Below are 15424 nucleotides of genomic sequence, written 5' to 3'. Positions count from 1 at the left end.
TGTCAAAGAATTCTCAGCAACTGTTTATCGCAGATGCCTGAAATTTTTACACAGTGTTTGTTAAGGCATGCCATATCGTGGGATATATTTTTGTACCAATCGGATGTCAACTTCCTGTTAAATGACGACTTTGTTTATTTTTATTTCCGTCAAAGATTTCTCCGCAACTATTTATCGCAGATGCTTGAAATTTTAACGCATTATTTGTATAGGCATGCCATATCGTGGGATATATTTTTGTACCAATCGGATGTCAACTTCCTGTTAAATGAGTACTTTGTTTATTTTAGCCAAAATTTTCAAACAAATTTTCCTCAAAGATTTCTCAGCAACTGTCTATCGCAGATGCTTGAAATTTTAACACAGTGTTTGTTAAGGCATGCCATATCGTGGGATATATTTCTGTACCAATCAGATGCCAGCTTTCTGTTAAATGTCGACTTTGCTTATTTTGCATATTCACATCAGTGCGGGGGTATCACTAGTGAGCATTGGCTCACAGATATCTTGTTCCCTTCAATTGTTATACTCACATGGTCCCTGTTTTAAAAATAATTTTAAAAAAATATTAATTTAAAAAAAAAATCCTATCAGTATACCGGTGCCTTAGTTTTTTTGTTCATGGAACTGTACGTATAAAGTAAGAAAAAACAATTCCCTATTTTTATCAAAATGTTGCATTTTTTCCAATCCATTGGCCCCGGCCCCAGTACTAAAAATAGGTGTGACAAGCCTGCTGAGTTCGTTTATATTTTAAGTTCAGTTATGCTGAATAGGAAATACCAAGTTTAAAAATCTTAAGTTGAATGTAATAAACTCATATGAACAAAAACATGACTCAAACCAAGCTATGTATATTGCTTATAATTCTATGATTGACGCTGAAATTTTGGTTGATCAATAGAAATGTCTTGCTAAAAGGACGATATGCTGTAAATACTTTCTGGTGTCCCTTCTTAAACGATGAATTGCATAAAATCTACACAAATTGTTGATATTTTTAAAGCACAAATAAAAACTACGTCTTTATAATAGTTTCGATAGTCCTGACACATTATTATAATATGGATAAAAGCATATGCAATGTTCTTAAAAAATTATTGCAACGGAAAATCATCTTTGTAGACATTTGTTGTTTTTTAATAAAGATGAAAATAATGGGTGGGCCTTGGTACATTAGAGCGACATGCCTGCCAATACATGGATTTGAATTAAAGTCACTTTAAAGTGACTTGGACACGATTTGACCTAAAATTTTTGAATTTTATTTTTCCATTTTCAATGTTTATACTGATAAATATAGAAGTTTATAATGCTATGTCAAAATTTTAAAGTCAAATATCAAGTTATAAGCAAGATACAGAGTTCATAATTCTTTGTTTTCTAAACAAAGCTCTAATATTGTAATTATTTACATATGTGTTGTTTTGGTGTAAGTTTCAATAAAATGTATCTTTCTTTTGTTGATAATAGTATTTATGACGATATTGAATTAGTGTAAATTGTTTTCTACATGTCATTTTATCTAACAAATGGTAATTCTCTACATTACATTTTTTGTAAACAACTATAAGACTCGAGCTTTGTTTACACAACAATCAATTCTTACCTCTGTATCTCGCTTATAATTTGACTCTAACATTCAATATGTTGGTCAATCATTTAAAATGCACCAATAAACCATTTTATACATAAATCAAAGGCCGGAACGGCCACAAAGGCGTCGAGCTGACATTTTCTTTTATATAGAATGATATCAATAATTTGAATTTCTGTACTAATATATATACATGTAGTCGTTTATCAAATAATATTAGAATAAAAAAGGAAATAAATTACGTTTTGTGCTGTTTCAAAAACAATAATCAGTATATTTCGTTATGAAATAGGTAGTGATGAGTTTATAATACAATAACTCATCATGGTTACAAAAATCGAAGAAATTTCAAAGTTCAAAAAAAATTATTATTTTCTTTCTGCTTTAAAAAGTCTGCGCACATTTCACAGGCTCATAATTTGAATACATTAACAGTGTGTCCCTAATTATAATAATAAAACATACTTTTATTTATTTCAATTCCCGTTTGAAACAAGATTACCTATGCTATGGTTGTTTACAAACAAATCCACAACACGTGCTATCTAAAATGCTCGACCAAACCAACTGCATTATCGTGTTTATTAATTGCAACAAAATCTCTAGAGAAGTTTATCGCTTACAATTATTTTGGAGACCATGCCCGATAACAAATACATTTACATATCAAATTTTATTTCTATCGGGCACAGTCTCCAATCAAAATGTAAGCGATAAACTTAAATGATATTTCAGTGAATGTTTACATTGCACCTTATTGTATTCATCCGCCATTTCTTGATTAAGCAAATTTATACTAATGCAATGAGTTGTCAATAACCAGGGAGGCAAAGTTGTTTTTTTTTGTACACAATTTAGTTGAATAAAAGGAATGCAAATCTTGTAATACGTTTAATACATCAAGGAACTTATTTTTTATGCGCATTAAAAAGGCGGTGCAGTGCATGAATTTTTGGACGATTGCCAATCCAGACGATCGCTAGAAGGCTGCCAAGCATTAGCTCGACGCCTTAAAAATAAGAATAACATTTTTGATCTCAAATCGTGTCCAATTCCCTTTAACATATGTAACAACATTTTTCAGTTAAATTTATTCATCAGTCAAGTGAGTAGGGATATGAAATGTCATACGAAATGAATTCATGCCTGGTAAACAACAATCGTTTATAATGAAGAAGGCCAATGAAATTTTTCAATGTTTTTAATTTGAGGAATTGAGCAAATTCATTCTGGATGAAACACCAAAGGCAATCGTTTAAACTTGTTAAAAACATGAATTGTATGAACTCTTCTCGTGAGTACCGGAAGTGACGGTTGACAAAAGAAACCCGTTAAACACATCTTCAATCGATTGTCTATCATTCATAAAAGTTCGTGTCTCAGTCACTTACAGTGACTAAAATCTCGCGGGTATCAAATTTGTAAAAAGGATAGGTACCTAAGATATTTGATATAACTCACTGGAAGTAGAATATGTTTGCTTATATAACATATATAAGATCGTGTAATGATATACCGGTATTCATTTCATGTAAAAAAAAAAATGAATAATAAGGAAAAAAGTATTTTTAAGTGCTTTCGGTGACGACCGGAAGTGACGACGACTCAAAAAAAAAAATGTAGACATGGATACATACTTAGGGCTATCATCCCACAAAGTTTGGTTGTTTAAGTCATCACCGTTTTTGAGATCTCGTGGAGTCATTGTTTTTTTTGTCTCTTGACAAGAAACGGACAAACAGAAATGCTCAGTTAAAATAAAAAGTTAGTATTTCTTATACATTAGACATTTGTACTTTAATGTTTTGTCAATTTTACTAAATTGTCAAAGAAAAACAGTTAAACTTTCAAACAGCTTGATTTGTTTGAACCCCTCCGGTGAGGACCGGAAGTGACGGTTGACAAAAAGGAGCGATTAAACGCATTTTCTATCGAAAGTCTATTATCTACATAAGTTTCGTGTATTGATCACTTGACTTTCTGAGATTTCGTGGGTAAAACATTTATTAAAAAACGCTTTCTCAGATATTTGAGATATCTCACCGGAAGTAGACTTTTTTGTTTTTATTTAACATCGGATACATGACATATGTAAGGATTATTACTTATATTTCAATTCTATATGAAACAAATTAAGTGCAAAAGGAAAAATACTTTTTGAAGTGCTTTCGGTGACGACCGGAAGTTGTGACAAACAAAACAAAATAGTTTAAAGACATTTACAAGTATAGGTCTATAATCCTACAAAGTCTGAATGCTCAAGTCCTTATCATTTTTGAGATCTTATGTCACAATCTTTTTGTCGCGGGACAGGAAACGGACGACAGGAAATCAACTTTGAAAAATTGAAATATGAATTCTCGAGATATAATTTTTTTCTATCATTCCAAAAAATTTCAAGAAAATCTATCGAGCTATTTCTGAGAAATCGTGTGTACAAAGAAGGGGAACAAAACTCGTATCAAATTTTCGAGCCATAGTGAGCTCTGAGGTACGGCGCCAATGGCGTAAAACAAAAACAATAGGCACAACTTCAGACTATGCTCTACCTATCCTGAAAATTTCATATTCATATCTCTAATAGTTTTCTAGATGAAGCGTGCACAAAATGGGTCGAAAAAGTGACAAAATCAGCAATAAATCGGTACCGGAAGTGACGACGGCAAAAATATTAAAAACAAAATAAATTCAGATCACTTCCTATCATCTGTGAAAAAATGGTGTAAATCGGTTGGATAGTTTCCGAGATATCGCGTGCTAAAAATTTGTGGGGAAAAAATAAAAAGAAACTGTACGAAAACTAAGGTCTTCCGTTGGAAACGGAAGACCTTAACTAGCTCCGATCTCGTTACGAGTAGGTTTACCATTCAATTTTTAATCGATACGATTAAAATATCAATGAAATGTTAGAATTTCCCCTCAACCACTCGCTTACAGATAATAAATACGATTGTCAATATCCTTTAAAATGCTTAACAAAACGTTTTGCTTTTTCACATACAGCACATTAAAGAGATAAGATTTAAGTCACCTAAAATCCCTTATTACGTCATCAATGGGTGTGGCACTGAGTTTTGCAAACTGGTATTATTACGATCAGCAACTTTGTTTCTATAATGCATTGCAAAATCTTGATCGTTTTAAAGATATGTGTTAAAGACTTTACGGGTGTCTTGGCCCTAATGTCAGGGGCCTATCCCTTTTTCTTAAGTTCATTCGAAAAATCTCTCGAATACTAACAGTTTTTGCTCTTACACCTAGCTAAACTTGCTGTTTATTTTTTTTTAAACAAATGATTGAATATTTTAAGGGCCAGCCCTAAGGATCCTAAATGTTAACAGTCATTGTTGTTTCGAATATTTGATTAAGATTATCAATACAAACATTTTCTCTTTTACAATGCTAAACAAAATATGACTCCTTCTCTCGATATATTGCGTCAAAGTTTAAGTACCCCTTAAAATCCCTAATTACGTAATGAATTGGCGTGGCAATGATTTTACCTGATGGATATTGTTTCGGTCAACAACTTTGCTTCTATAATGCATTACATAATCTTTATCGTTTTTAAGTTATCTGTAATAGAGTGTCTTGGCCTCTAATAAAAGGGGCAACCCCTTTTCTTGATTTTTTTTTAAAAGGTAATAAGAATACTAACATTTTTGTTCTTACACCGTTCTAAAATTGTTGATCATTTTTGAAATACAAATGATTGAATATTTTAGGGGCCAGCCCTCTAGATCTTAAATGGGAATAGACATTGGTGTTTTGATTAATGGAGTCGCTTAGAATCATCAATGCAGGCATTTTATCTTTACAATGCTAAACAAAATATGTCACCTTCCCTAGATATATTGCGTCAAAGTTTCAATACTTTGGCCACAAAAAATCCCTAATTTCGTAATAAATGGATGTGGCAATAATTTTACCTGATAGATATTGTTACGATCAACAACTTTGCTTCTATGATGCATTACGAAATCTTTATCGTTTTTAAGTTATTTGTAATAGATCTAGAGGTTACGAGTGTCTTGGCCACTAAATAAAGGGGCCAGACCCTTTTTCTTGATTTTTTTGAAAAGAACTTATGATTTTCTACAACTATTTTAATATTTAATATCATCGACTGATAAAAAGATACAGATCAACACGTATGAAAGTTTTGATTTAAAATTCGTATCCAATTTCCGAGCCTGGGCGAGCTAAAAAAAAAATGGCGGCAATGGCGCCAAAAAACTACATGCAAAACTTCCAACTATGGTCTCCTAAAAATTTCATATCTATATCTCTAATATTCTCTGAGTTTATGTCCACACACAATTGGTCTTAAAAACGTACAAAATCGGCCGTAAATCGAAACCGGAAGGGGCGATTTCAAAATTTCGAAAAAACTTCTAGATTATGACAACTGGCAATCATCTGTGAAAAAAATGGTCGAAATCGGCCGAATAGTTTTCGAAAAATCGCGTGCACAAAATTTATGGACAAAATAATAAGAAGAAGAAAAAGACAATAAGGTCTTCCGTTGGAAACGGAAGACCTTACTAGAATCTGACATTACTTCCACTGTTGAAGGAATTACTAACCTTATTTAGACCTGGCATTTCCATTCATGTCCTTAACGTGGCATCACACACGTTCACGTCCAGTGTTTTCATGGCACTCTCTGCGTGGTCAATGAAATTCCTATGCGCAAACCCAAATATGCGTTCCAGTTCCATCGCAGACAAAACTTTTCTTACTTCCTTTTAAACCACTCATAAACGCCATACACATAAAGACATATGTAGAAGATTTTCAAATATTTAGTATCACTAGATACGATCTCGTTACGAGTAACGAGGTGGTCTTCACGTCGATTTCTGTTTGAAATTATACCATGAATAACCGATACAATTTCAGAATAACCCCCCCCCCCTGTCAGATAATGTACATAAAAATCCTTTATTACTTAATAAATGGGTGTGGCAATAAGTTTTCCAGATAGATATTGTTACGATCAACAACTTTGCTTCTATAATGCATAACAAAATCTTAATCGTTTTTAAGTTATTTGTAATACTGTAAATTCCTAATTAAACGCGAGGAATCAATATCCGCGTAAAATCGCGAAAAGCCCGTCTCGCGAATTTTAAAATCTCGCTTTTAATTTTCAGACATATGTAAACTACATAAAACTATGATAAAATTTCGGCATTCGCGATTTGATGGAAAACCGTTGAATCGCGGAATTAAGTACTCGCGTATAATAAGAAATCTACAGTAGACATTACGAGTCTATTGGCCCCTAAATAAAGGAGCCAGCCCCGTTTACTAAATTTTGTTAGAAAGAACTTTTCATACTCTACCATTTTATGCCCCCCTTCGAAGAAGGGAGGGCATATTGCTTTGCTGCTGTCTGTCGGTCGCTCGGACCACCAACAGTTTCCGTTCATTTTCTTCGCAGAGGATTAACATATTGAAATGGAATTTGGTATACAGGTTTATCATGATAATATCTAGGTCAAGTTCGATATTGGGTACCATCGAGCAATTTTTGACAGAGTTATGGCCCTTGGACGTAGAAAAATTCTAGTTTTTTGCAGTTTCCGCTCATTTTCTTCGCAGAGGATGAACATATTGAAATGAAATTTTGTATACAGATTTATCATGATAATATCTAGGTCAAGTTTGATATCGGGTACGATCGAGCAATTTTCGACAGAGTTATAGCCCTTGGACGTAGAAAAGTTCTAGTTTTTTGCAGTTTCCGCTCATTTTCTTCGCAGAGGATGAACATATTGAAATGAAATTTGGTATACAGGTTTATCATGATAATATTTAGGTCAAGTTCGATATTGTGTACGATCGAGCAATTTTCGACAGAGTTATGGCTCTTGGACCTAGAAAAATTCTAGTTGTTTGCAGTTTTCGCTTATTTTCTTCTCAGAGGATGAACATATTGAAATGAAATTTGGTATACAGGTTTATCATGATAATATCTAGGTCAAGTTTGATATTGGGTACGATCGAGCAATTTACGACAGAGTTATAGCCCTTGGACGTAGAAAAATTCTAGTTTTTTGCAGTTTCTGCTCATTTTCTTCACAGAGGATGAACATATTGAAATGAAATTTGGTATACAGGTTATCATGATAATATCTAGGTCAAGTTTGATTTTGGGTATGATAGAGCAATTTTCGACAGAGTTATGGCCCTTGGACTTAGAAAATTTCCAGTTATTTGAAGTTTACGTTCATTTTCTTTGTGGATGTTTCCATAGGAGGGGGGTATAAGTGTTTCACAAACATCTTTTGTTGTTATATATCTTTTAACAAAATATCAACTGATAAAAAGACACTTACCGAAACGTCCAAACATTCGTATTTAAAATTCGTACCCAATCTTCGTGCCTAGCTGAGCTCCAAAAAATGGCACCTTTGACGTTAAACAAAATAATAGTGCACAGTCTACTTATCCTAAAAATTCCAAAGCCATATCTCTAATACTTTTTTAGATCAGCTCTGCACAAAATAGGTCGTAAAAAATTACAATATCGGCCGTAAATCAGGACCGGAAGTGACGACAACAAAAAATCTTCCGCTGGAAATGAAAGACTTTTATGATAATAAGAAACAGTACGAAAACAATATTGAATAAGGTCTTTCGTTGGAAATGGAAGACCTTGATAAGGTATTCCGCTGTAAACGGAAGACCTTAATAATAATAAGAAACAGTACGAAAACAATAAGGTCTTTCATTGTAAACGAAAGACCTTAGTAAAATGTGAAGAAAATTGGCTACCTTGCGTAACTACCGATTTTTTTTTATTTTCATATACTTTATATAGACTTTTTTGTTTTAGTTGACCCACGGTACACCGATCCTATATTGGGAGCCCCAGCTACCTTTCAACAAAGACTAATGGAACTCAGTGCACTTGAAGCAGAAACTATACGATATGAAAGAAATAAGAAGGTGAAGAAGAAAGTAAAACAAGATCGTGACTCTTGATATACTTTTGATTGATATTTGAATCTGATCAGACAATGAAATATATTTAATAAGTATTCATGTTTTTGATATGTGTTAGTAGAGATTGTAAATGTACAAAACGCTATTGAAATTAAATATATGTCGAATGTCTTGGTGTTTTGGTTATGGTATACGTTTACTCAAAATGGGAAAAAATTACGCATCAATTGTGTTATAGACCCGTCATAGCATTGTTATTTTTCACTTTCAAAAAAGTAGGCCAATGACCTACTTTTTGAGTTAATGGCCATTGAGTATTTTTTGAAAATTTTAAGAAAAATCCCTAAAATTTTTACACTATGATTGAGATTTTCTTAACTGTGAAAATAATAAAATCCCTAAAAATTTTACACTATGATTGAGATTTTCTTAATTGTGAAAATAATTCAGTGAAAAACAAAATCTGAGAAAAATTTAGTCCGAATTTCCTCTGTCTTGCTAAAAGTCCAACTTTGTATGAGCCTAATTCCATGATATAATAAAAATATCAAATGTTTTGTCAATAATAATTCATTTCATAAAATATTTTTGATTTTAGAATAAATTTTACCAATGATACTGAACTTTATAACAATCCGACTTTGGGAACTCGAACCCTGACTAAAAAAAACGTCCTTAAAGCTAACATGAATTCATAAATACGCATTATTTCTCTTTTATCTCCGACTACCGCCATATTAGTTGTCGATTTCTATTGTTCTGCTCATCGCTACACACCCCCAATATAAGGCCGAGAACACTAATCATGCTTCACCGCATTCAGGAATTTCATACACCCGAACACGTTACCTTGGACGAAAAGACTTGTAAAAACGCGTTTTGAATTGTAAAAGCGCGTTTTGAACAAAAATAATGTGACAACCACTTCACTGGCAAGATATATCCAATAAACGACGAAACAAGACAGACTGAAATCCAGGCGCAGATACTTCGAAAATTCCTCGATACTTGTAGACCGTTTTCTTATGTATGTTATAACATCGCACATGCGCAAACCACACACTGTGGCAGATCGAGCAATGTTAATTGTCTGATGGATTTTAGAAACGGGGCGTTTTTGTGGGAACGGATGGAAACGTTGTTACTTTCTTGGATTGACTATCATTTAGCTACTGTGTTGGATGTAGTGTCGCCGGGGTTTTCAAGAAGATGCAGACGTTATGCACTCTGTATGAACGACACACGTGTTCGATGTGCATGCGAAGTAAGGCAGCAAAATAATACGGATACCTTGGACATCCTTTCGAAGAATGAATATATTTTGTGTTTCATTGATTGTTGTTTTCTTTATTCTTTATTACTACATTTTACTACAATGTGCAGTTCATGCATTTAGAAGTCCGTGCAACGTGAATGCCTCGATCGGAAAGCAACCGACCGTAACTTTCTCAACTGGTATATATACCCCAGTGGCAGTAGAGGAGCGATCGAAACTAATATGGCGATCAAATGCTTTTATGAATTCATGTCAGCTTTAAGACCAATTCTCTGTCAATATTAAAATCCAGTGACCACGCATAGTCACAGATTTTCTTCATCTCTCGTATTTTTATACCCTTTGGTGAATAAAGATGCAAGACAAACCTGCACGGTTGCTATGTGGACCGATTGCCATGATAACAGAAGCAAAATATTAAAAAGCCATTTAAGGGCATTGGCAACGAAGTGTTCCGGAAATAAAAAATCCGTACATGCATTTTTTCTTTTATACATCGAATTTCAGATACCGTTCTTGAGTTTACTTGTAATTGTGAGTTATCGCCCGTAACACGAACTCTTTAGCTTATTAGAGTAATAAAAGCAGCGTTTCCGAGGTAAACAGAAAATTCGAGAGATGAAGCGACATCGTTCTACATCGACTGGCAGGTTCATTTCAGCTTCCAAAAAGAAGAGAATCGACGTATTTAAACAGGTCTAGGCAACCTCCGTTTTTGGAGGATAGATTTTATCCTCCGTTTTTGGAGGATAGATGTATGCGCCCCCTGGTGGATCTTTTCAGATGAAGGGCAATTAACTCTGTTTTTACAAAGGGAGTTAACTATGAATAAAATATAATTATTATACTATAAAAATATCACCTTATTTAGCTATAAATAATTATAATTATTGATAATATTTAATAAATATTTAAGTTTAAATAATTGCAGGGCTGATTTTAAAGAAAAATATCTTATGTGAAGACTCTCACATTTTTTTTCAATATTCTGGATAATTGATATCTATAAATGGTATCATTTTGATTAATAAAATTTAACAATATCTTTTTGTGTGAAGGGATTAAATTTAAATGATACTTAATAACATGTGAATTAATTAGAATAAGAGCTATAAAGTTCCTAAGGTATATGCAAACATTTACTTTGTACATGTACAATATAGCAGATCAAGATATCTATTGTGTGTCTCTAAACGTGAATGAACTCATTAATGTTTTAATGAGTAATAAACATCACTATTTTGTGATTTTTATTAAATGAAACATGTAAATAGTCTATGTCATTTGTAAAACTGAACACAGGAAGTACACACTTTCAAAGCATATTGTGAAAATACTATACATAGAATTTCAAATCGCCGCATACAATCATTAGTTTATTTCCTTAACTTTAATTCCCATATGGTCTGGTGCTTGCATTTTCTCATTAAAGATATGCACGAAGCCTTTGAAATATACCCATGCTATCCTCCAAAAATGGAGGATAATTTCACCCACAATGCAAAGTGACTTTCCATATATGGTAAAAATCAGCAGCCATCTTGAAATTGAGCTATCCTCCAAAAACGGAGGTTGCCTAGACCTGTTAAAGCAAACAACGTAAGAAAGATTATTAATGACCACTCATACTCATCTAAGCTGTGTGATCATGGTGATAATGACTCTGACATCGCTGAGTGTTTACCGGTAGTTGATGATAGCGAGGAGAACAGTTACGCATCTGGTGATAGTTTAGATCGACAGATTGACAATGTTAACGATACAACAGAGATAAGCTGGCGGCAGGGAAGGCGACTAGTGGAGTTGGGTTTTATTGTAGACAAACTCTCTGAAGGCTGTTCTGTTTGCCACTCTTCTGTCCCTTTGAATATAACAAACACGGTACACGAGATACGTTATGGATTAGGCAGTTTATTAACCATCAGGTGTGCCCTTTGTGATGGAAAGACAGTTGTTCCAACTGGAAAGAGACATAGTGGGCCTAACGAACGTCAGGGACAAAGAACTTGGGATGTCAACACAAAGTTAGCATTAGGTAAAAAATGATTTATAACATTCAATACATAATGATGTTAAAGAAGTGCTTTTTTGGTGATTTATATCAGTATGTTTAGTCCTGTAAAAAAAACCCTCCTATTTCATAACAACTCCTGCATCTTTCTTATCAATCATTTTGTTTTACGTTCAGGTATGTTACACAGTGGTATAGGGGAAAGAAAGTTGTCCAACTTATTGTCGACACAGCATTCCACCATGTTCCAAAACAACACTCAAGAAAAGAGAAAGAGAAATAGGTGAAGCCCTTGAAGATATAGCACGTTCCAGCTGTGCTGATGCTGCTGTCAGAGAAAAAGATCTCACAAAGTAATTAGAAAATAAAATATTCTCAAATAATCATCTATATATTGAAAAGTGCTTTTGATACATGACTGAGGTAAATGTTGCACAAAATAAGATGTATATGTGATTCATTGGCAGCATGGTATGAATTGTCCACTGTCCAGACAAGATCATATATTTATTATACATTTTGTATTTTTGGAGAATCTTCAGTATCTGCATCGTTTGATGGTGGCTGGCAAAAGCGTGGATCTGGCAAATCCTACAGTAGCTTATCTGGTAAATAATAATATTGCTCTTATAATATAATAGGTAAAATATACCAATCTACTTATCAGGATGTATACATTTTACCAATGTAAATTGTAAACATATACAATTACTACTAGCAGTAAAAGGTGTATAATGGGGAATCACCTAGATAGATTTATATATATATACTGCATTTCTTTTTTCCAGGCCATGCTGCTTTCATTGGACATAAGACTGGTAAATGCATTGCATTTTCAACAAGGAATAAATACTGTAGAAAGTGTGACAGCGCATTGAAGAAAGGGTGTGATGTAAAAGAACATGATTGTAGAAAGAACTGGGAAGGTAGCTCCAAGGCGATGGAATCAGACATGTGTATATCTATGTTGAAAAATCTAGAGAGCAATGACGTGTGTGTTGGAACGATCATCATGGACAATGACTCTACAACGATATCTAAAGCTTGTTCAGAAGTGAAAGCGGACCTGAAAAAGCAGTGCGACAGAAATCACCTTCTGAAAGACTTTACAAATAAACTTTATGACATCAGAAAAGCCAAAAACTTCAGGGAACTCACACCAAAAACAATTTCACACATATCAAAGTGTTTTCGATACTGTGTATCACAAAATCAGGAGGATACAGAAAAAATGAAGAAAAATTTATTAGCACTGGGAAAACATGTCTTTGGAGATCATTCATATTGTGGTTCATGGTGTGGATATTTGCAGAATCCATTGAAGTACAAGCCAAAACATCTTCCTTACAGCAGGTACCTTTGCGATGAAAACTTGAAGATTACCCTTATGGATCTGCTGCATAAATATTCCAGTGATGCTGATAAGTTAACCCATCTAGGGAGTTCTCAGGCTAATGAGAGTCTCAACAATGTCATTTCCAGCAAGGCTCCTAAAACCAATTTCTTCTCTGGATCAGAAAGCAATGACTATCGAGTTGCAGCAGCCATTGCGCAAAAGAACATTGGCTATGGATATGTGACTGATGTAAGTACATATACAAGTATATACACACACACTCACACACACAGTAAAATCAAAATAACTAGACCTTTTATATACATTTTATTGAAAGAGTCATTGATTTGTAATGTATTTATCATGGAAAAATATATTCATTCCAGGTGTGTCAATCTGTGATGTTATCTCCTGGGGAAATAACCAAAAAGATTTCAGAGGAATATGACAGAAAAAGGGAGAAAGCAAGAGAAAGAGAAAGCACAATACAGTTCAAAAAGAAAAGGGGAAAAAAAGGAGCAGCAAAGTAATCACCAGAAAACTTGTGAAGTAAGAGAGGGAAAATCATATGAGACAGCAGTTGATATGAATAACAACATATGCTCTGATGATATTTGTGAAATACCTCCACCGCAAACTGAACAAACATGCAAAGAACTGATACCTGGAGTTGAATATGCTTATGTGTCATTTGATCTTGAAACTACAGGACTTGGTATGTTAGAAATAAGTTTTTTTATAAAATGATAATCTAAATCATAAAATTTATTTCTCAATTATAATTATCCTTTCTTGATATTTGGTTTCTTTCTTCATATAAATGAAACAAATGTTGACTGTGTTTTCAGGCAACATTGATAATATAAGCCCCCTTGGGACAAATACATTGCCCTCCGCTTCTTGTTGGGCAATATTTCATCCCTCAGGGGCAAATAAAAACAATGTTGCACCCAACCTTATTCAATATCTTTATAATATATTCATACTTTTTCATGAAACACAATTTTATTTTGTGATTACAGGTAATGATTCTGAAATTACTCAGATTGGAGCAGCCTACATACATGACAAAAGCTACAGCCAGTATCTCCTGCCTTCTAAAAGGATTTCAACCAGTGCGATTGCTCTGACTGGTCTTACCGCTGCTGGGAGCCAAATGTACAAGGAAGGCGAACCTGTTCCATCAACATCCACATCTGAAGGACTTACCAACTTTTTACAGTGGCTTTCTTCAATTCATAAACCTGTAGTGTTAGTGGCTCATAATGCTAGATTTGACGCTAATGCTTTTTGTCGTGCTTTGATCACAAATGACATGAATGGTGATGCAGGGAAAGTTATTCAAGGATTTGTTGACACACTTTCACTCTTTAGGAAAAAAGGCCTGGACTTTGCTCATGCAAGCAAACTGACTTGGTCAAATCTCTCATTCAAACTGACTATAATGCACATGATGCAGCATCTGATGCAAAAGCTCTACTACAACTTCTTACTTCACAGAATTTTTCAGAACACATTTTACTTCAACACAGCTTTTCATTTGATTCGTACATTAGTCTACTTCATTTTCATGAAATGGTGCAAAAAAACTCTTCCTCCCTAGTGTGCTTAGTGAACAATAAAGTTATTTCTAAAATGATAATGACACGCATTGCGAAGTCAGGACTCTCTTTTTCCCACCTGTTATTGGCTTATAAAAGAGACTCTCAGCATGGTGTGTTGCGATTGCTCTCCGAGAACACTTGTGAAGGGAAACCAAGAGTAACAAGCAATAAAAAAATCATTGGAAACCTTTGCTCTTACATTAAAGATGTTTGGGATTAAAGATATTGTTTAAAAAAAAAATTATCTTTTTTTTATTTTTTAGTATGTGTGTGTAACAGGAAAAAAATCAAGGGGAGTAACTCTAAAAGAGTAAAATGGCATTTTCTGGTGCATACTTTTCATATATATATCTATTTATAAAATTTTCAGCTGGATATCATAGAAAATCTATTAACAACATGGTTGTATAATGAAAAACAAATCAGATATCTCACTTATTAGAAAATTGTTCCTTTAAAAAAATTTTTGCTAATTTTTCCCTCTATTTCATTGAAATCAATGTGAAATGAGAAATATATAAAATTTAAATTATTTCTCAAGATAAGATGGAAAGAGTGGTTTTATGTGTTGGTAAATGTCTTTTTATATACATATCAACCTATAAAGGAATCCTTAAAAAATTGTGGATAAACCAGGAACGTTGCC

General features: G+C 33.6%; 2 protein-coding genes across 4 annotated transcripts in view; both read left to right on the top strand.

Moving 5' to 3' along the window:
• Nucleotides 1–8720, top strand: part of LOC117684838 (uncharacterized) — a 76326-nt gene extending 67606 nt beyond the window's left edge. For all 3 annotated transcript variants that reach the window (XR_004598571.2, XR_010707347.1, XM_066065134.1), the window contains one exon: nt 8442–8720. Coding sequence is in view for 1 of the 3 variants with exons in the window: in XM_066065134.1 (XP_065921206.1) it covers nt 8442–8590 (149 nt within the window). In the remaining 2 variants the exon portion in view is untranslated. The remainder of the gene's footprint in view (nt 1–8441) is intronic.
• A 3541-nt stretch (nt 8721–12261) lies between these two features.
• Nucleotides 12262–15047, top strand: LOC105328073 (uncharacterized). Its single transcript, XM_066065132.1, has 4 exons — nt 12262–12446; nt 12627–13423; nt 13561–13889; nt 14197–15047. The coding sequence occupies exons 1-3, from the start codon at nt 12266–12268 to the stop codon at nt 13702–13704; spliced, it is 1122 nt and encodes a 373-aa protein (XP_065921204.1). The 5' UTR covers nt 12262–12265; the 3' UTR covers nt 13705–13889; nt 14197–15047.
• The last annotated feature ends 377 nt before the right edge of the window (nt 15048–15424 follow it).

Source organism: Magallana gigas, chromosome 7, assembly GCF_963853765.1.
Source record: "Magallana gigas chromosome 7, xbMagGiga1.1, whole genome shotgun sequence".
Classification (NCBI taxonomy): domain Eukaryota; kingdom Metazoa; phylum Mollusca; class Bivalvia; order Ostreida; family Ostreidae; genus Magallana; species Magallana gigas.
This window is presented reverse-complemented; position numbering and strand designations above follow the sequence as displayed.